Source organism: Mus musculus, chromosome 10 (assembly GCF_000001635.26).
Source record: "Mus musculus strain C57BL/6J chromosome 10, GRCm38.p6 C57BL/6J".
Lineage (NCBI taxonomy): Eukaryota > Metazoa > Chordata > Mammalia > Rodentia > Muridae > Mus > Mus musculus.
In genome coordinates this window covers 33,360,318-33,383,922 of record NC_000076.6, presented here as the reverse complement: position 1 = coordinate 33,383,922, position 23,605 = coordinate 33,360,318, and the positions used below count along the sequence as shown (strand labels likewise).

Genomic DNA, 23,605 nt, shown 5'->3' with positions numbered 1-23,605 from the left:
TTGCAATGAGGAAGGCAGACTTATGATACTAAATACATTTTGTGAAATGGTACATCTTTTTCTTCTTTCTTTATTATTTTTAATAGAATTTTAATTTCTCACCATTAAATATAATGTTGACTTTATTTTTCTAGACATTTTTAAAATATTTAAAGCATTTCTAACCTATCTTTTTATTTTAAAATTTTATTTATTTATTTATTATTAATTAATTAGTTAATTAATTAAATTTTTACACAACATATTTTATTCCCCCACCCCATCTCTGACTGTTCCACATCCCATACATCCTCCCCATCCCACTGTCTCCATGTGGATTACCCCCCCCCCCCCCCCCCCGCCCAACTCCACCTGACCTCTAAACTCCCTGTGGCTTCCTGTCTCTTGAGGGTTAGTTGCAACATCTATGAATAAACATAGACCCGGAAGTCCTCTAGTGTATGTGTGTTGGGGGCCTAATATCAGCTGATGTATGCTGCCTTGTTGGTGGCCCAGTGTTTGAGAGATCTCTGGGGTCCAGATTAACTGAGACTGCTGGTCCTCCTACAGGATCACCATTCTCAGATTCTTTCAGCCTTCCTTAATTCACCAACAGGGGCCAGCTGCTTCTTTCCATTGGTTGGGAGCAAATATCTGCATTTGACTCTTTGCTTATTGGGTCTTCTGGAGTGCAGTGATGCTAGGTCCCTTTTTGTGAGTGCTCCATAGCCTCTGTAATAGTGTCAGGCCTTGAGACCTCCCTTTGAACAGGATCCCACTTTGGGCCTGTCACTAGACCTTCTTTTCCTCAGGTTCCTTTCCATTTCCATTCCTGTAATACTTTCAGAAATGAACAATTATGGGTCAGAGTTGTGACTGTGGAATGGCAACCCCATCTCTCACTTGATGTCCTATCTTCCTGGTGGAGATGGACTCTCCCTACTGTCTGGCATTTCATCTAAGATCCCTCCCTTTGAGTTCTGAGAGTCTTTCACCTCCCAGGTCTCTGGTGCATTCTGGAGGGTCCCCCCAACCTCTTATCTCTCAAGGTTGCCTGTTTTCATTCTTTCTGCTGGCCCCCAGGACTTCAGTCCTTTCCCCTCACCCAATACCAGATCAGGTTTGCCTCTCCCCCCACTTCCCACTCCCCTTCCCCATCCATATTTTTCTCCCAGGTCCCTCCCTCTCTCCCTAATTGTGATTGCTTTCTTCTCTCTCCCAAGTGGGACTGAGGTGTCCTTACTTGGGTACTTCTACTTGTTGAGCTTTTTGAGTTCTGTGGACTGTCTTGGGTATTCTGTACTTTTTTTTTCTTTTTCTTTTTTGGCTACTATCCACACATTAGTGAGTACATACCATGCATGTCCTTCTGGGTCTGAGTTACCACACTCAGGATGAAACTTTCTAGTTCCATCCATTTGCCTACAAAAGTCAGGATGTCCTTATTCTTAATAGCTGAGTAGTATTCCATTGTGTAAATGAACCACATTTTCTGGATCTATGCTTCTGTCATGGGACATCTAGGTTGTTTCCAACTTCTGGCTATCACAAATAAGGCCACTATGAACATAGTGGAACACCTACCCTGTGGCATGGTGGGGTATATTTTGGGTATATTTCCAAGAGTGGCATAGCGTTAGCTTTATTTAATCTTTTTTTTTTTACATTCCAGATTTTATTCCTTCCTGGTCTGCCCTCTGACTGTTCCCCATACCATATTTCCTCCCAACCCCTCTGTCTCCAGCAGGATGTCCCTATCCTCCCAACCCACACCCCAACAGACTTCTAAACTCCCTGAGGCCTCCAGTCTCTTGAGGGTTAGGTACATATTTTCTGCCTGAACACAGACCCAGCAGTCCTCTGTTTTATATGTGTTGGGTTCCTTGTAACAGCTGGTGTATGCTACCTGGTTGGTAGTCCAGTGTTTGAGAGATCTTGGGGTTCCAGGTTAATTGAGACTACTGGTCCTCCTACAGGTTTGCTCTCCTCCTCAGCTTCTTCCACCTATTTCCTAATTTAACCATAGGGGTCAGCAGCTTCTGTCCATTGGGTACAAATATGTGCATCTGACTCTTTCAGCTGCTTGTTAGGGCTTTTGGAGGACAGTCATGATAGATCCCTTTTTGTGAGCGCTCCATAGCCTCAGTATTAGTCTCAGGCCTTGGGGCCTCCCCTTGAGCTGGGTCCCACTTTGGGCCTGTTGCTGGACCTCCTTTTTCTCAAGCTACTCTCCATTCCCATCCCTTCAGTTCTTTCAGACAGGAACAATTGTGGATCAGAGTTTTGACTGTGGGATGGCAATCCCATCTCTCAATTGAGGCTCTATTTTTTTTTTTCTGGATGTGGGCTCTACAAGTTCCTTTTTCTCAGTGTAGTGCATTTCATCTAAAGTTCTTCGCTTTGAGTCTTTAGAGTCTCTTACCTCCCAGCTCCCTGGTACATTCTGTAGGGTCCCCGCAACCTCCTACCGCCCAAGGTTACCTGTTTATATTATTTCTACTGGCCCTCAGGTCTTCAGTTCTTTTTCCCCATCCAATACCAGATCATATTCACCTCTTACTGCCCCCTGTTTCCTTTCCCTTCCAGGTCCCTCCCTCCTCCCATGTAATTGCTTTCTTCTCCCTCCCAAGTGGAATTAAAGCATCCTCACTTGATTCCTTCAACTTATTGACCTTTTTGAGTTCTGTGGACTGTATCTTGGGTATTCTGTACTTTTTTTTGGCTAAAATCCAACTACATACCATACATGTCCTTTTGGGTCTGAGTTACTTCACTTAGGATATTTTCTAGCTCCACACATTTGCCTGTTTTGATAAATTTTAAAATTATGAATGCGATTTTAGTTTAATTAAATAATGTTTGTGAACATCTTTAAAATTGCTCCTTTTTCTTCTTAAAGTCATATAAAACCATTCACTAGATCAGTTTGCATATTTCAATTAGATATTATTGTCTATATGTAATGCTTTTCAGAGTTGATATACTAATTATTTAGAGTTCTATAATTTTAATTCACCATTATAATATTTTAAACTTTGCATATATATATATATATATATATATATATATATATATATATATATAATGATGATATTTTAGATTTTTGGAAAAGACATGGTTAGAATGAATCAAAACCAAAACTATAAACCAAAACCACAGTTCTCCCACACACACACACTGGAATTTCTTCCTAGCAATATTAAGTGTAACAAACCAATTTTCTATGCAAGTCCCTGCAATATACTATTATGTTAAACATATAGTTTTTTAAAAATAGAAAACTAGATAGATTTAATATTTATTCAAGATCTCTTCTATCTTTTGAGTGAGAAAACATAAAAGAATGCATACAATCCATTCTATGCCATTACCTCACTGAAGGGAGAATGAAATAAGATTTCATTGAAATACTTTCATTTATGTTGAATACTGAAAGTGATATTAATTTTGTATTCAAAGAATAAATAGAAATCATCATAGGCATATGAAAAATATGTGAAATCTGAGGAATAAAAATTCCTGTTGCTTGTCCCTGGCTATAGAATAGTGGCAAAAGACTGTGAAATTAACACTGTGGTGTTGTGTTTAAAAGACCTAAAATTTACATCATTATACTGTTGAAAAATCTTTTTATTTTCTATTTTTATTATTTGAATCAATTTTTAAATTTACATATATTTTATTATATTTTCCTGTCCCCTTGTTCTTCCAGACCCTCTTCCCTTCCCTACCCACATAATTTTTTTTTCTAAAAGACCAACCAAACAAAAAAACATAACAACCGTAGAAACTCCCAAAACTAGTAAAATAAAACTATACCCAGAAAAACAAACAAACAAACAAACAAACAAACAAACAACAAAATGTACCCAAATAGAAGTACACACAAAATTTGTGAACAACCTCATTTGATGGTCAACTACTCCTGTGCCACGTACTTTGGTTCAGTCAGTTTGACAAAGCGAAAGCTGGGAAGCTGGCTCGTGAAGCAAAGAGTTCCAAGGAAACTCTCTTCCTGGAGTCTGGCACTCTCTTCCTAATCTATATAAACCACAAAATCAATTTTCTACTCCCGCGTTAGTCTAGTGTATGGATCCACGTGCTCTCTATTTAGTATTACCTTATTGTAAATGCCTTTTAAGATTGTATCCTGAATTAGCTAAAGCCTCTCCCAGTGTTCCAAGATCCCAGATAGCAGCAAGGAGCTTAACCTATTCAGTAACTAATTAAGCACTGCAATAAATCAAAGCCATTAACTCAGTTGTCTACAGTAAGAGACTAAAATTCTCACTGAGATAAAAATTTTATTACAGACTACATTCCATACCAAGAGTGAGTTTATATACTATCCTAATAATGAGGATTCTCCAGACAGGATAAAATTTAACAAGGCCTAGAGAATTTCGGTGTCAGTGACACTACATTATTCTTGAAGCTTGTCAAGAGTTAATAACCCCCTGGTGCTATTAACACTAAAGTGTAAAACTCTTGCTTGGCACAGGGCTGATCCGAGGCAGAGGCGCTAATCTCTAGTGTAAACATTTATCTGGTTCCTTTTGAAGTCACTCCTCTTGCATCTGGAAAACTTCAATATACCTTGCCTGTTATGATTTACAATTTATGATATTCGCTGTAATATAATTAGTCTAAAGCTCGATCAGAAGATTACATTCAGATTCTGCACAACCTCTCCTGTGTATGTCTGTTTGTCAAATTCATCCGACTCTTTGTCCACCTGCTCAAGAGACTTGTTTCACGCAGACAAAGGGGGGCCAGAGGGTCTGCGGCACTCCTGTTCATGAGATCTGTACTGTAGCAGTTTATATACACATGCATACCTCATATCTCTATTGGAAAGAACTGATTTTTCTTCTCTTAGTAGATATAACTGATAGTTCAGTTGTTAACTGTTCCCTTAGTGTCTAGGTTTTCCTTCCTTTCTTCCTTCCTTCCTTCCTTCCTTCCTTCCTTCCTTCCTTCCTTCTTTCATTCCTTCCCCAACTTTTAAAAAATAGAAATAAAAACTGTCAAATCAGGGTTGGACAAGACAGCATCAAGGGTAAGAAATGGTCAAAAAAATCCAAAGAAACAAGTCAATCATTTATTATTCAATCCAATCAATCAATCAATCAATCAATTAATCAGCCAGTCAACATATATTGTTTCACAGTGTGTTGGCACATGTAACTTTTTAATGTCCTACACTATTTCTAATTAAATATATCCATAATTTACCTTTATTTCTCATCTGCTTTCATAAAGAGAACTAATAGATATTATATACTTTCTCATAGTATTCTTTTCTTGTGTTTTCTTCCTGTTTTTGATAATGGCTTCTTATCTCACCTAATATATAATGATTATGGTGTTTTCTTTTTTTTTTTTTTTTTTTCATCCTTTGCCAGAGCAGCAGGTGCTCTTTTTTTTTTTTTTTTTTTTTAAAGATTTATTTATTTATTATATGTAAGTACACTGTAGTTGTCTTCAGATACACCAGAAGAGGGCACCAGATCTCATTACGGGTGGTTGTGAGCCACCATGTGGTTGCTGGGATTTGAACTTCAGACCTTCGGAAGAGCAGTCGGGTGCCCTTACCCACTGAGCCATCTCACCAGCCCCGATTATGGTGTTTTCTTTCCATACTCTTCTCAGTTCTTTCCCATTTCTCCTTCCATCTGGATCCACTCTTTTTCTCTTTCTTTCATTAGAAAATAACAGACTTCTAAAAATAATACTAATAAATATAACAAAATAAAATGTAAAACAAACAATATTACACTGAAGATGGACAGAATAAACCAGCAAAATAAAGAAAGCCTAATAAAAGATACAAGAATCAGAGACCTACTCAATAGCACCTTTTAAAAACATTAAATTGTAAGTCATAATCTATGTGCCAATGACCTGCTGCAGACCCACACAGGCCCCGTGCAAACTTCCTCAGTCTGTGTGTTCACATAAATTTTGCTTATGTTGATTTTTCTTGTTGTATTGGTGTCTTCCATTCCTCCTGGTTCTTAAACTCTTCAGGGTCTTTCCTTGAACTCTGTAAGGAGGAATTTGATGGATATGTCTCATTTAGGACTGAGCCTTCGAAGGTCTCTTACTTTATGCCTAATGTCTGTCTGTGGATCTCTGTATTTGTTTCTATCTGCTGCAGAAGGAAGCTTTTTTGATGATGGGTGAATTAAAAACTGATCCATGTGAATATCATTAGGAGTCATTTTATCACTGCATTTTTTCTTTCTTTTCTTTCTTTCCTTTCTTTTCTTTCCTTTCTTTCCTTTCTTTCTTTCTTTCTTTCTTTCTTTCTTTCTTTCTTTCTTTCTTTCTTTCTTTCTTTCTTTCTATTTTGGACCAGACTTATTTGGTTTTACCATATGACCCTGGGCTATATAGTCTCAGGTTCTTGTTCACCTAAGCAGTGGCAGGAATGGTTTCCATCTCTTAGGGTGAGCCTCGAGTCAAATTAGTTATTGGTTGGTTACTCCCAATAACAATGTGCCACCATTTCCCCAGCATATCTTGTAGGCAGTACACTGTTGTAGATAAAGTATTTGTGGGTGGCTTGATATTTACACTTCTCTTTTAAAAGCATCTTCAGTACCAAAGACAATGGGAAGTAGGAGATAGAGATTTATGTAGGCATCACCTCAACATCTTTATGCTTAATGAGTTGTCTGGGTATTATCTTAAACAATGAGCACTTTCAGTTTGTATAGAGCAATCTATAAACTTGGCAACATTCTGAGTTTGGGGGATTCATGTTGAGACTCTTTGGCCAACAACTTAATTAGATGTAACCCAATCCCAGTACTGGAAGTTTCATTTGGTGACAAGAAATGTCCAGTTGAGAATCATTCTCCTCCATTATTTGGTGATCGCATTTATATTTGCTTCATGTGTATATATTTTAGAAAGCTTCTAATGAATTAAGCCTCCACACTACCCCTCAATAGATACCTTTTAGCTGTCTCTCCCTGTATTCCATACAACTCATATCCTCCCCATTTGATCCTCCTAGTCTAGTCTCCGTTCATCCATAATTATCTGTTTTATTTTCCTATCTGTTCCCTTTACTTTCTTTCTCTATATCTATCCTGTTATTCTACAGATTGTAGATTGAATATTATTAAATTGGCAGCCATTATCTTCACATAAGTGAATGCATATGACATTCATCTTTTCGAGTCTGGTATACCTCACTCTGGAAGTTTTCCATCTGGTTCCATCCATTTGCCTACAGATTTCATGATGTAATTTTTTTAGCAATACTCAATTGTGCAAATATATTATTTTTTTATTCATTCCTCTGTTGAGTGACATCTAGCTTATTTGCAAATTCTGGTTATTGTGAATAGAGCAGCAATCAACATGGTTGTACAAGTGTCTCTATGGTAGGATGAAGCAGCTACCACAAGAGTCGTATAGGTGAATCTTGAGGTAGATTAATTCCCATCTTTCTGAGGAATCACCATACTAATTTTCATAGTGGGTGTGGTGTACAACTTTGCACTCCCACCAGCAAAGGATGAGTGTTCCTCTTATACCACATTCTATCCAGAATGAGCTGTCACTGTTTTTTGTTAATTTTAGCCATTCTCATTATGTGAGATGAATATTCAAAGTGCTTTTGATTTGCTTTTCCCTGAGAAAATAGAAGTTGACCATTGTTTTACTCTTTTTTTAATTAGATGTTTTGCTACATCCACTCCAGTGAAGTCTGTTTGACAGGTCGAGAGGCCTGGAAGCACTCACCAGGCAAAGAGTTTCAAGGAAACTCAACCTCCTGGAACCTTGGCATTCTCATAACCCATATACTCATACCCTATCCCCACGTTACTCTGGTATATGGATCCACATGCTCTCTTTCAGTATTGTTTTATTATAAATGCCTTCAAAGAAAGAATTCTGACATAGGTAAGGGTCCACCAGTGTTCAATGTACTAGAAAATCCTTGAAGCTCATGAGCTTGGAATTCAGTAGGAATTCAGTAAGAATGTTGCCTATTCAGTAACATTCAAATTTACTTCTAGTAGAGACAGTGAAACTAATTAGGCATTACAAAGAACTGAGCTAGAATATCTCAGGGCTAGTCTGCAGAGTGAGTACTTAGGACAGTAGCCAGTCTCACCCAAACAAAGGAATACACAATGGCCTAGTGAATGGGTAGGTTTACCATAAAAGAGTTAGGGAATCCCCCTGGGACAGATTTCTTCCCTAGGCCCAAAGAAACAGCATAAATCAGGCATTTACTAAGAACCCCTGGTGGTGGGCTTAACAATAGACTAGCATTTACTTAGTGGTAAATAGGACCTGGCCCCAGCCATCTTTTGATGTTTACATTCCTTTTGTATTGTGTCACTGTAACTCAGCTGATGAGTCTCTCCTTGTTTCTTGTTACTCTTCTGTATAAAAAATTTGATGCTCGATTTGAAAAATTACACTCAAATTCAACACGTTCTCTCATGTAGTATTTGGTTGTCATTCGCTGATTCCTTGCCCACCTGAAACTAGAGACCCGTTCCATGAAGATAGGAGACCCAAAAAAGGGGTAAGTCTCCAGCAATGTTTCTTGGTTTACATTTTAAATGCTATCCCCTTTCTTAGTTTCCTCTCTGAAATTCCCCTATACCCTCCCCCCTCCCCTGCTCCCCACCCACCCACTCCCACTGGCTGGCATTATCCTATACTGGGGCATGGAATCTTCACAAGACCATTTTAAAAAGTGTTTCTTAGATATTTTAAGTTTCCTCTATTGAGAATTTTGTTTAGAGTTGTTCTTCATTTTATAATAGGGCTACTTTCTTTAAATGTAGCTTCTTGTGTGCTTTATATGTTTTGGATGTTACCTACTATCAGATGTGTATTTGGTGAAAATCATTTTCCATTTTCTAGACTGCTGCTTTGTCCAATTGATACATCCTTTGCCATGTGGATTCTTCTAAGTTTCACGAGGTCTATTTAATAATTGATTATCTTAGTATCTATGCAAACCTATTCTGCTAAAAAAATTTAAAAAAAAAAGTTCTGTTCTTCTGTGCCAGTGAGCTCAAAGCTTGTTCCCATTTTTTTCATCTATTAGATTGAGTGTATATGGATTTATGTCTTTTATCCATTTAGAGTTCATTTATATGCAACCATCCAGGTTGGCCATCATTATTCATTGAATATACTCCTTCCTTCCAGAATGTATATGGCCTTCATATGAAAAATGAGGTGTCCATTGGTATATGGATTTCCATCTGGGTCTTGCATTCAGTTCCACTTATCAGTGTGTCTGATTTCCTGCTATTACACCTTTTTTAAAGCATGCTTTTTAGTGTAATTTGAAATTAGAGATGGTAATGCCTCCCATAGTTCTTTTATTATTCAGTATTGTTTTAGGTATATGGGGTTTTTGTGTTTTCATGTGAACCTAAAAATTTCCATGATTTGTGAAAATTTTGTTAGAATTTTAATAAGAATTTCAATGAAACTGTAGATTGCTTCTGGTATGATGACAATTTGAGGACTTGAGATCCTTCTATCTGCAGATATCTTCTTTCATTTATTTCACAGAGACTTGAAGTGTTTTCATCATACAAGTCTTTTACTTGTTTGTTTAGAGATACTCCCAAGAAACTTTATATTATTCAAGGCTATTGTGAAAGGTGTTATTTCCCTGATTTTCTTTTTTTGTTTGTTTTGGGTTTTTTTGTTTTTTTGGTTTTTTTTTTGTTTGTTTTTGTTTTGCTTTGTTTTGGTTTTTTTCGAGACAGGGTTTCTCTGTATAGCCCTGGCTGTCCTGGAACTCATTCTGTAGACCAGCCTGACCTTGAACTCAGAAATCTGCCTGCCTCTGCCTCCTAAGACACCTGGCTTCCCCCCACCCCCCGATTTTCGTTTGAGAATGTTTGTCATTTGTATATAGGAGGGCTACTGATATTTATTAGTTTGTTTTGTATCCAGAACCTTGCTGAATTTATTTGCTGTAGGAGTGTCCTGGCAGAACTTTTTGGCTCAGTTATGTATACAATCATATTCCAATCTTCCTTCTGTTCATAATATTAATTCAATACAATTTTGATGAAAGAATGTGGTACAAACTGACAAACTAGTAGTAATTCATTATTACATTCTTGCATAAGTAGTTACCTAATAATGGTTACATTGCTTACAGCCTTCTTCCTCCAGAGACAATATTTTTTTTGGCATTCTTTATTATTTTATTTTTTATATAATGAGTATGATATGTGCAATACAACTTATGTCATTATAACAGAACCTCATGCTTGAATTTGTGTTTTCAGGAATTTCATTTACTTTATTCAATATCTACTAGTATGTTTTTTTTTTTGTTTTCCTTTGAAATTAATTATAAGTGAAATATACCCAAATATTTTAGATATTAGGATTTTGATCAGATTATTTCCAGAATTGCCATTTATCCATTTGGAGTTCATTTCTATTCAGTGTGATAAGTATGAATGTAGTTAGTTAGATTCTTCTACAAGCACCATTCAGGTTGACCAGCATTGAGGATTCTCTTTTTTCCAATATATATATATGACCTTCATATGATGAGGTGTCCATTTTTATGTGGATTTCTATACCATGCTTTGTGTGCCTAAGCAAGAAGATAACTTTTGGAAGTAGAAAGCCTTTTTCCATCTTTACACAGGTTGAGGGGGTAAAACTCAGGTCTTCAAGCTTTCATAGAAATCCCCTTTATCCACAAAGCCATCTTGCAGGCCTTACAATATTTTTAAACTATTTTTATTTTGGAATCTGAATCTGACTTTGATACTTGTATTTCCCGTAGACTGTTCTTGGATCAATAATTCAGGATATTCTTTGGCATTTATGGAAAATATGAATGATTTAGATATAGGATATTTGTCTTTAAATTGAGAATTATATAATGTCATAGCTTTCTCATAAAATGAAATGAGAATTCATGAGATGATTAATAAAATAATTGATCTATAAAAGTAGCTAGAATAAGACTACCCAATGTCACAAAAGAAGTGACTAATAAGAATAGGCTAATGACAATTTCATTTTGAGGTAGCTTTATATTGAATTAGTATTTTACAACTATCAAAAAATTCCATAATTTTTTTCTTATAATCCATAAATCAAAAGTTCTAGTTCAGTAATTTTTCTCCATAAATATTATTTTCAGAGCTTTTGATGAGAATATAAAGCTGTTGGCGACTAATTATCCTTTATTTCAATTAAAAATCAAATGAATAAAATCAAAAGTTTCAAACTATAATGCTAAAAACCTTTCCTTTGAGCAAGATTTTGCCAATACAAGCTTGCACAGGAAACTGTGAATTGATTCTAAACATTTCAAGAAATCTCTAACAACCTTAGTCTATCAGTCTACCCAAAAGTAAAGTAAGAATACATTTTTTATGCTAGGAATCATACTAGTCCTTGACATACCTTAAAATGTGTAATTTCGTTATTCCAGATGAATTTGCAAATTGCCACAACTCTGTGAAGAATTGAGTTAGAGTTTTTATGGGGATTGCATTGAATCTATAGATTGCTTTCAGCAAGATTTTTACTATAATTAATCCTGCCAATCTATGAGTATGGGAGATTTTTCAGTCTTCTGAGATCTTCAATTTCTTTCTTCAGGTTTGAAGTTCTTATCATACAGATACTTTACTTCTTTAGTTAAAGTCACACCGTTTTAAAGGGTGTTATTTCCCTAATACTATTCTCAACAATAAAAGAATTTGTGATAGAATCACCATCCCCAAACTCAAGTTGTACTACAGAGAAATTGTGATTAAAAACTGCATGGTAGTGGTACAGTGACAGACAGGTAGATCAATGGAATAGAATTGAAGACCCAGAAATGAACCCACACACCTATGGTCACTTGATCTTTGACAAAGGAGCTAAAACCATTCAATGGAAAAAAAAGACAGCATTTTCAACAAATGGTGCTGGCTCAACTGTTGGTTACCCCGAAGAAGAATGTGAATTGAGCATTCTTATCTCCTTGTACAAAGCTCAAGTGTAAGTGGATCAAGGAACTCCACATAAAACCAGGGACACTGAAACTTATAGAGGAAATAGTGGGGAAGAGACTCAAGGATATTGCTACAGGGGAGAAATTCCAGATCAGAACAGCAATGGCTTATGCCGTAAGATCAAGAATCGTCAAATGGGACCTCATAAAATTGCAAGGCTTCTGTAAGGCAAAGGACACTGTCTATAGGAGAAAACACTAAATAACAGATTGGGAAAAGATCTTTACCAATCCTAAATCCGATAGGGGGCTGATATCCAATATATATAAAGAACTCAAGAAGTTTGACTCCAGAAAACCAAATAACCCTATTAAAAATGTGGTACAGAGCTAAACAAAGAATTCTAAACTGAGGAACACCGAGTGGCTGAGAAGCATGTAAAAAATGTTCAATATCCTTAATCATCAGGGAAATGCAAATCAAAACAACCCTGAGATTCTACCTCACACCAGTCAGAATAGCTAAGATCAAAAACTCAGATGACAACAGATGTTGGTGAGGATGTGGAGAAAGAGAAACACTCCTCCACTGCTGGTGGGATTGCAAGCTGGTACAAACTCTCTAAAAATCAGTTTGGCAGTTCCTCAGAAAATTGGACATAGTTCTACTGGAAGATATGGTAACTCCTGGGCATATACCTAGAAGATATTCCAACTTGTAATAAGGACACATGCTCCACTATGTCCATAGCAGCTTTATTTATAATAGCCAGAAGCTGGAAAGAACCCAGATGCCCCTCAACAGAGGAATGGATACAAAAAATGTGGTACATTTACACAATGGAGTACTACTCAGTTATTAAAAACAATTAATTCATGAAATTCTTAGACAAATGGATGGATCTGGAGGATATCATCCTGAGTGAGGTAACCCAATCACAAAAGAATACACATGATATGTACTCACTGATAAGCAGATATTAGCCCAGAAGCTCAGAATCCTTCTTAGAATGGGAAGCAAAGTATCCTTGGAAGGAGTTACAGAGACAAAGTTCATAGTATAGACTGAAGGTATGAACATCCACTAGCTGCCCCACCTGGAGATCCATCCTATAAACAACCACCAAACCCAGACACACTATTGCAGAGGCCAACAAGAGCTTGATAACAGGAGCCTGATATAGCTGTCTCCTAATAGGCTCTGCCAGTGCTTGACTAATACAGAATTGGATGGTCACAGTCATCCACTAGATGGAGCACAGGGTTCTCAATGAAGGAGCTAGAGTAAGTACCCAAGGAGCTGAAGGGGTTTGCAGCCCCAGAGGAGAAACAACAATATGAAATATCCAGTAACCCCAGAGCTCCGTGGAACTAAACCACCAATCAACGAAAACACATGGAGGAACTCTTGTCTCTAGCTGCATATGCAGTAGAGGATAACCTTATTGGTCATCAGTGGGAGGCAAGGCCTTTGGTACTGTGAAGGCTCTATGCCCCAGTATAGGGGAATGCCTGGGCCAGGAAGCAGGAGTGGGTGGGTTGGGGAGTAGGGGGAGTGGGGAGAGAATAGGGAATTTTTGGAGGGGAAACTAGGAAAGGGGATAACATTTGAAATCTAAAGAAAGAAAATAATTTTTTAAATATTCACTAAGAAAAAAATAAAATATTGTTTTAAAAAATATGTAATTTCCTTTAGTGTGATAAAGTAGAAGAGTTGAAAATTTCAGATGTCTTCTAAACATTGATTCTAGAAGATTATGCTAGTGATCTACAAATTTATACAAAGGTAAGTCATATAAGCTAAAGGCAAAAATATGGTGTATGGAAATTTATTTCTTTTTGTTATACTTAAGTCTTTAGTAGCAAACCAATATGTACATAAAAGAATTAAGAGAATATGTTAAAAAAATCAAAGATTTACCTTTGCCTAACCAATCAACTTTATAGGGCAGTCATTGTGCCATATTTTCTGTTCAAAGAATATAAGCAATATATGGGTTCAATTTATTGGCATGAAAGAAATAGATTTTTCATAGAAAAGAAAACATAAGAAGCAGTTGGATACTGCTCTTGAGACCATAAAGTAGCATTTATTTGCTGTTCTTTATGGTAAAGCCTACAGTCGATTTCTTCAGCCTTCCATACCACTCACTGTATAAAGGCAAAGAATATGCAAGGCTAAATTTTCTATGTGCACCTGAATCCTTTAATCTTCAGTTATCGATGTGAAATACTCAATACTTATGTGCCAAACTTTACCAATGGTTATCAAAATGATATTTGAGGGAAAATAGATATTTGTGGTGAAAAATGAAAACGAAACCTTCACCTGTGATGCACCTGATCCTGACCCTGAGGTTTGGGGGTAGACAATGATCAAAATCACTTACCTTTTTGCATTGATTAATTTTTTTAAAGTGTATTATCTAATGTCAAGGGAAATGTAAAATATTTTGTCATTAACTTAGGAGGTCACATGAAATTTCGCATCGTATTTATAATTAGATTCGACCTTGCAATAAGAAATGATTCATATTTGTAATCTTTAGTTTTCACATTTGGTCAAAGTGTAAGATTGATAAATGGTACAGGGACACACAATTAATACAGAATGTTTATAGCTTTTAGAACTGAAAACACTGAAATATTTTATCAAGAAACTGCTTTAGTGAACCACTGATGGAACAGAATGAAGGCAATGTACGACTGATGCTTTATTCATAATTGTGTTTCTTGCCCTGATAAACAATGTATCTAGTGCCATCTACTAACTATCTCCTCTCATATTTTTGTTACTGAGGTTCCTGGATGTACATAATAGTGCTTCACATAGTTAAGACAAGGCAAATGACCTAGAAAAATCTGATAAGTATAGAAATATCTTTTTGTTTTGAAAGAAATGAGTATCATTATCATAATCTCTAAACCTAATCATTGACTCAGGTGGGCAATTACCTGGGGGAAAATTGTCTTCAGTGTTGGGTAGTGATAATACCAATAAAAAAGTCACATACATCAAACATTGCATGACAGATAGTGTCACTTTGTGAGAAACAAACTCCTTTGAGTGATGTGCTATTCTGTGACATATGGAATTTAGACCTGATTATTTATTAAAGGAGTAATGAAGTAGAAAGGAGAAAAAGTGAGAGAGCAAGAACTGGAAAGGAATTTCTTACAAATCATGTCATTGTAAAAGTATCAAATAAGTATTAAATAAGTATAAGAGGTAAAATGTTTATATGAGCAGAGAAAATGATAAAATGCTAAGTATTCACAGTGGGTGGGTAGGGGATTGGGGGGTGGGTATGGGGGACCTTTGGGATAGCATTGAAAATGTAAACGAGGAAAATACCTAATTAAAAAAAAAGAAGTCATAAAAAATTGCTAAGTATTCTATCAACATACTTAAAAATATGATTAAAAAGTCATGATGGACTTATTTTCATGCGTTTCTGGGGTTGTTTGTAAGCCAGCTTCTCTCTTGAGTCCACCCATTGCCCCTTACATCCCTTACCCAGTGCCTGGCCTGTTGTGGGCACTCAATAAATATTAAACAATTGTGGTACAAACTGCTTTCAAACACGTGAAATTCACAGAAATCAATCATATTGTTCTTATCATTTAAAATTTATTGAGGGTCAACAACAAGACTTAATCTACATGTGCAAATTAATCACACATCACACAAATCATTAAACAAAGTTGGATCAAGTAGGCCTTTAGTTTTACTCTATTGAATTTTTAAAGGTTAAATTTGACATATCAGGAAATATAAATACAATTATTAAGATATGGAGGATTGTCTCAGAAATCACTGTTCTCAGATATCTTTAACAATCTCTTAAAACTACAGGATAAATCTACAATAATTTCACAAAGCAGATTAAAAAACAATATACACGCGTAGATAATGGAAGTCTACTGCAATAGAGGAAAGTAATGTACCACATACAAAGGACTTGTTTTCCATCTGCTCTGACAAATTTCCAAACGTTTACAATTATATGGTAACAGTATTTTCAGAATCACATCCAATCCAAAGAAAAACAGAAATCCTTCAGGTACTATATACAGATTAGATTACTCATGAGGGTTGCAATGTTTCCAAATCTATGGCAAAACTGAATTTCTTTTTAGAGGAAACTAAAAACGTTGATACAGTTTTGATCTATACTCTCCAATTTTACCCTTCATAAATTGAGTAATTTTGTTTAAATTCATATTCTTAGCTAATTAGATATCAAATGTTTTTTAAAAATAATTGTCATGTTTCAGATTAATTGGTTTGTAAAGTCATACTTATTTTCTTTCTTTTTTCTCATATTTATTTTCTTTCTTTTTTTCTCATATTTATTTTCTAAGAGGATAGAACACTATGCTTAATAACTCCGTGATCACTTTTAGACTATCTTTGAGGTATTGAACTGTTCATAAGCATTTAAGATTATAAAGTATGGTTTTCAATCAAATGTTATAATTAAAAAATAGGAGGTTTCCTTGACAAATTCTCCTAAAAATAACAATGTATTACTATAAAACATATATCATTTAATAGCTTTTGGTCAGATTATTTTCATGTGCAAAAAGTATTAGCCTTTTGTAGTTCCCAAACTTTGTAAATATGTTCTAAAAGCTAGGATAAGGCATACTTTCCTGAATATGGCATATCATTTGACCTAATTAAATAATTATTTAATTTTTCTTCCATTTGACATTGTTAATAAGTTCTTACTTAACTTATGTGCAGTTAGTAAACTTAACTATAATTTCCATATTCTTTCCATATACCATTCACCACACGGGACTTTTCCTTGATGATTTCTACTTTTAAATATATAAGGGAAAGGCTTAATCTAACTTCTGAAATAATTTCATACCTTCAGTGTTAGAACTTTGACTTGTAGACCATTCCTTTAGCTTCACACTGTGTTCGGCACAAGTTATTAAATTCTCAGTCAGCTAATATTCCTTTCTTGACATTTTTCTCTGTGTTTGCAATCAACTAACCTTTTGTAAAATTGAGTACTTGCTGTTTATAGGCCACAGTGATAGGCTCTTAGAACAAATTCTAAAGAAGACATCAATAATGTCATGGACCAAGTGAGTGAATAAATAACTACTTGTGAATGATTACTTCATAGCTATTTTTTCCACTTTTTCCCTGTTGCAGAGCAACATACTCCAAGCTTATCACTGAGACCCAGAAGAATTGTGTTAATTGGTCTCTTCTTGTACATCACAGCACTTCCTGAGAGTGGGTGTTTTGCCTCCCTCCACTAGTACTAAGAAAATCACATCCCTCTGTTCCTTCTGAAAAAGAATGAAGTGGTATTTAAGACTGTGGGTCTATTTTGAAAAAGAACACATTCAAAAAACCATATAATCTCAGTAAATTAAATTCAACAAACTAGTAATTTTCAGTAATGAGCATTACATCAATGAACTACAGTCCACTCTTTCAAATACATCATGAGAATTATAGTGACACAGAACATGTGTGATATTTTTATTTTTGGCATGCTGGTTCTCCCCGTAAGCACAGCCATATCAGGTGGAGGAAACATGTTGTAAGAACCATACTACATATAACCTTGTTATTGGTTTCCTAATCAAATGGCTTTTAAATGTAGCGATATACAAAATCTTTCTTAACTCTCAAATCTATTATGTATCCAACATAAGATCTGCATGAGAAAAATAAAAATAAACCACTATAAATTAAAATAAAAATCACATTTATTTTAGTTCTGTAGCTCTTAGGCCTTCAAGTGATCAAAGCTCTTCTTCTCAATTAGACTCACTGGAAATTAATTCTACCTTTTCCAAATAATGTACTTCCTATAATGTAAAGTAGTGCTGAGTTAATTTATTCATGCATAGCTGGGATGCATCTACATCAAGATGTTCAATGTGCACAAATAGATTGAGGCCATACTGCATATTGAAATCTGATAGGAATTAGAACAATCATGGTGTATTCAATAAAGATTTCCACAAGTTAAAACTTAAATGAGTGAAAAATGAATCTCTGATGATATTTAATTAAATATAAACTCATTTTGTATAATGAATATTTCCAAAGCTAGCTAAACCTACCCACATAAAAGTGAAAAGACAACAGAGTCTTAAAACATCCTCTTAGGAATAAATATTAGAATTCCATCATGAAACATAGAGCAAAGTAGGTTTGTTTTTGTTTTTTGTTTTTACATGGAATATCCTGGCTTTAATCATGTCTTAAAATACCTATTTTAATCATCAAGTATTTGTGTTAGCTATACCAACAAAGGAGCATTATATTTAAATATATTATTTTCTTTTATATTTGTACTTTAATATATGAGAGTGCACTGTCCCAATTAAAATCAAAATCTTTTATAAAAATTATAACAATAATTGTACTTCATTTTATATAAGCCAACAAACAAAAAACCCGAGTTTTCATAAGATTAAAAATGTAAGTTTAGGAAAATTATAGTAAAATTCACCTGAAATAATAAGTTCACAAACTAATGGGCCATTGTCCATTTGAGAAAACATCAATGAGTTAATAAAAGTGATACTTTCAGAAATAAACAGTCAGTATTCCTGTCAATCATGTTAGGTACCATTGTATTTATTGTGTTGTCTCTATTATTAGCCAGTGTACTTTTAACATGTTATAGTGATTTAAAACATCCTGCTAGGGTGGGGATGTTGCTTAATTTTGCGCTATTTGCCTGGCATGCTTTAGACCTTGATTAATAAAACAAACAAGCAACAAAAAGCAAAGCAAGTTCTGATAAATAATTTTTATGTCTAGAAGACAGAAAATCATGAAGCTTGGTGAATTAAAGTATGCTTTGACAACTTATCAAAATTGTTTTTATGAAAAAAGACCTAAATGTGAATATATACAATTTGGGCCTTTATAGTTTGTTTCACTCTTTATACATATAACTTTTTATTTGGGCTACATAATACCTAAGTGAGAAAAGCAGATTGGAAATGATTGTCTTCATTTTGGCTTAAGAAATTTACATTCTGAAAGCTGTATAAATGAGCAAGCCAAAACACAATGCTGTGTTTGTGCTCTATATTTCAAACACTAACAAAGACATTTTGTTTAGATCGAGCTGCTTGAAATATTGCATTGCCTCTTAAAATTGTGGATGGTAACCAGACACCAAAATAAGGACAAAAGCTTTAATGATATAACTATCATATTATTGTCATTTTTCAAAGCTCCCAAATCCTTAATATTTTTATTTAGTTGAGTTTTAAGAAAAGGCACAATATCATTTTCAATGATTTAAGACAGTGGTCAAGAGCATGTTTAAAGCATATTGTAGAGAGATAATGTGGTATTACGGTATAGTGATACATAGTGAGATATATGTGTGTGTGTGTGTGAGTGTGTGTGTGTGTGAGTGTGTGTGTGTGTGTAAATCTTTCATGACCTTACAATGTATCACAATAAATTTTCAGGCCTTTTGGGTGAATCAACCATCAAAGTCATCATAGCAACTCTAATAACTTTTATGCCCCAGTGTCTTAATACAACAAATTATTTTTAAAGCAATATAAATTATTTTTTCATAAATAGGATTGAATTGGACTGTTATCTCTGAGGTGGTATGAAAAAAAAAAAGCCAGACAGAAAAAAAAAGCGTCTACCAGTCATCTAGCTCATCTTCTTCTTATCACTCTTCAGCATGTCTGATGATGTAAGGAAGCAGTTTGTACAGATTTTCTGTTCTGAATTATACTCAAAGCTTGATGCACAATAGTAAAACAAGGTCAGATAGTTACCCCCATCCTCCCTGTACTGAGAAAAATGCAAGGAGTTTGCTATGGAGCAAGAGCTTTAAAGGTTATTGTCTTCTGCCTGTCTGAATCCAGTTTTCCTCCTCATGTAGTTTTCTTTCTAAAGAAGATAATGTCAACCTGCTTCACTTTTTTTTTTACCTTGCTCGACTGTCTTGGCTTTCTCTTCTTTCTTTCCATGCAGGGCTGCAAAGCAAAGATAAGGTTTAAATAAGGGTTCCAATCTGAAATGTTTATTCTACACATAAAAGCATTTGGGGAGGCATTCAATACCAAATATTGCTTCTAAACAAGCTATTCTCAAATACTTTTAAAAATACTTCTCATCTCTTTATAACATAATTTAAATCTGGGTTAAATCTAATCTTAAGGAATTAGAACAAAAGCAAAATGCAGAAATCCCTTCACTCTCGAGGCTAATTCTTCCACACTCTTTTCTATTTTATTCCTTTATTCTGTGCTTTGATAAACAAGCTACAAAGAATAGCACTTGACAGGACTATGATTGACTTAAACTCAGCTTATGGCTGTAGTCACTTAGTGTCATACAAATGTCACTAAGATACTTCTTAAAATTCAGATTTAGCATGTCTTAATCAACTGAAAGGACCATGTTGTTATGCTTGAAATGCATTAAAGTATTAAATAAACCCATTTTACATCACAAGTAGCCAAAGAGAGATCTGTGAAAGCATTACACTCTGATTCAAATTTTCTCTAAGATTTATGGCTCTCGGTGGAAGATTTGCAGTCTACCGAGTTAAATATGAAATAAGCAGAAATTTTCATATGAACTCAGTGCCTGCAGCTGAAGTAACTGATTTAAGAAAGAATCTTCAGAGAATTTGAGCAACAGCTAGATTTTATTTTTCATAAAAAAGAAACAAACACTTTGTATTAAAATTATCTTCCAACATGAGAATATTTTTATTAGATATTTTCTTTATTTACATTTCAAACGTTATCACCTTTCCTGGTTTCCCCTCTGAAAAACACCCTCCCCATATCCTAACCCCTTCCCCCGCTCACCAACATACCACTCCTGCTTCCTGGCCCTGGCATTCCCCCATACTGGGGCATAGAGCCTTCATAGGACAAAGAGCCTCTCCCACTATTAATGTAGGATTAGGCCATGCTCTGCTGCATAAGTAGCTGGAGCCATGTGTCCCACCATGTGTGCTTTTTGGTTGGTGGTTTAGTCCCTGGGATCTCTGGGAGAACTGATTAGTTCATATTGTTGCTCCTCCTATAGGGTTGCAAACCCTTTCAGCTCCTTAGGTCCTTTCTCTAGCTCCTTCATTGGGGATCTTATGCTCAGTCCAATGGATGGCTGTGAGCATCCACTTCCCTATTTGTCAGGCACTGGAAGAGACTCCCAGAAGAGAGCTATATCAGGCTCCTGTCAGCAAGCACTTGTTTACATCCACAACAGTGTTTGGGTTTGGTAATTGTACATAGGATGGATCCCCTGGTGAGTAAGCCTTCTTCAGTCTCTGCTCCACACTTTGTCTCTGTAACTCCTTCCATGGGTGTTTTGTTCCCTACTTCTAAGATGGATCGAAGTAACCACAAAATGGTCTTCCTTATTCTTGAGTGTCCTGTGATTTGTGAATTGTATCTTGAGTATTACGAGCTTCTGGGCTTGTAGGCTAATATCCACTTATCAGTGAGTGCATATCATGTGTGTTCTTTTGTGATTGGTTTACCTCACTCAGGATGGTATCCTCCAGATCTATCCATTTTACTATGAATTTCATAAATTCATTATTTTTAATAGCTGAGTAGTACTCCATTGTGTAAATATGCCACATTTTTGGTATCCATTCCTCTGCAGAGGGACATCTGGGCTCTTTCCAGCTTCTGGCTATTATGAACAAGGCTGCTATGAACATAATGGAACATGTGTCCTTATTACATGTTGGTGCATATTCTGGATATATGCCCAGGAGTGGTATTGCTGGGTCCCCAGGTAGTATTATGCCTCACTTTCTGAGGAACTGCCAAACCGATTTCCAGAGTGGTTGTACTAGCTTGCAATCCCAACAGCTAGATTAAGAACTGCTGTGGAATTGAATAACGGAATCTTGCACTATTCTACATAGAGTTGTAAAGGGGAAGTTCAACTTTAAAATGAATAAACACATCTCCCACTGGCTTTAGTAATTTTGCACACAGAAGTTTTTATTCATTAGACCATCTAGAGAGATGCTACTTCCTTTTGAGAGAGCATGTAATGTATTGAATATTCTGCAATGTTACTATCAAAAACATCTAAGTGTAATTAAGTTAAGCCAGAGGTCTGGCTTTCAACTTAATCAAATGCAGGGTGTTGTGAGCACATTAAACAATATTAGGAAGAAGCCATCAGGCGCATAAGTACATCATTGGTAACTTCCTCTAAATAAAGGAGAAAGGAAGAGTAGGAGAAAAGAATAGATAGAGGAAGAAAGGAGGTCCAAGTAAAGACTTAAATAATATAAGAAAAAATCAAAACAAAAACAAAGGAAATGTGATGAATTTCATCATTGCATGCATCTACTTCAAAAATACCCTAAAGTTTGTTACTGTTTATTAGAAATAAAAACAAGTAGGTTTTAAACAAACATTGTACTCTAACCTCCAAATGGAACTCTTAACTGAAGAAAACATTTAGCTCAAAGTAAATTAAGCTTTCTGACTTTCACAAATCCCACATGTACAGAAAGATATGAATAAGGGGAACTTACAGGCCTTTCAGGGGATATCAATGAAGTTATGATCTTATTTTCTGTTCCTATTAAACTGAAGTCAGTATTAGGTTAGGACCACTCAAGGAGGGGGTGTGACCTGGCTTCCATACAGGATAATGAGTGCTGCCATACTTCTACAGTAACCATTCCTACGCACTGAATTGCTCTAAGAAATGAAGGGCATGGTTTAGATTTTTGTCAAAAAATTGTTCAGGGGGTTATGAATCCCAGGAAACTAATCAAGGCTCTCAAGTGTACATTCCCATTTTTTTCATATAAATGCTGTTGCAATTACAGCACATTATCTAATCTTGAGCCTTAATATTTAAGTGATAAAGCAGGTAATTACTCTAGTTCTTGGTTCTAGCTGTCACTTCTTGTATTCCTTTATTTGTCCCCTTCTTCCCTCATTCTTCTTGCTTGGTCAATGTGTCTATCCATTTTTGTAGTTGGGACTGTGGCTATTGTTACTTCCATTCTTCACTGATTTCAAACTCTAATTTCTTTGACTTTCTAATAGAGACCTCCCTAGGAATTTTACATACTTTCTGAAGCAAATTGAGATTTCTGAGGTACCCATTATTATAAACCAGGCAGCTATTAGTTTCTCAGTGTCTCTCATATCTTCATGGCATTGTTGAACTCCCCAGTCCCTACCATATAACCTACTCTAGTGAATCTCCATTAATGACATGCATATTTTCAATTGGTTCTCTTTCTGTAGAAACTCCTGCACAATATGGATTGATACATCGTGAATGGCTTTAGAAGAATAGAGTTATAGGGACAAGCTTCTCTAACAAGCATTATGGTATCTGTAGCTGGCTCTCCAATTCAGCTATAAATAATGCTGATTGAAAAAAAATCTCTGGGTCTGGTGAGATGGCTCAGTGGGTTAGAGCACCCGACTGCTCTTCCGAAGGTCCAGAGTTCAAATCCCAGCAACCACATGGTGGCTCACAACCATCCGTAACAAGATCTGACCCCCTCTTCTGGAGAGTCTGAAGACAGCTACAATGTATTTACATATAATAAATAAATAAATAAATCTTAAAAAAAAAAAAAAAAAAAAAAAAGAAAAGAAAAAAAATCTCCTAGTATCAGAGACAACACTGAT

At 35.5% G+C, this 23,605-nt stretch overlaps 1 protein-coding gene across 1 annotated transcript in view; it reads right to left on the bottom strand.

Annotated features, from left to right (window-relative positions):
- Positions 1–23,605, bottom strand: part of Trdn (triadin) — a 393,227-nt gene that overhangs the window by 92,787 nt on the left and 276,835 nt on the right. The window contains exon 21 of the mRNA NM_029726.2: positions 19,901–19,945. Within this exon, the coding sequence (NP_084002.2) occupies positions 19,901–19,945 (45 nt within the window). The remainder of the gene's footprint in view (positions 1–19,900; positions 19,946–23,605) is intronic.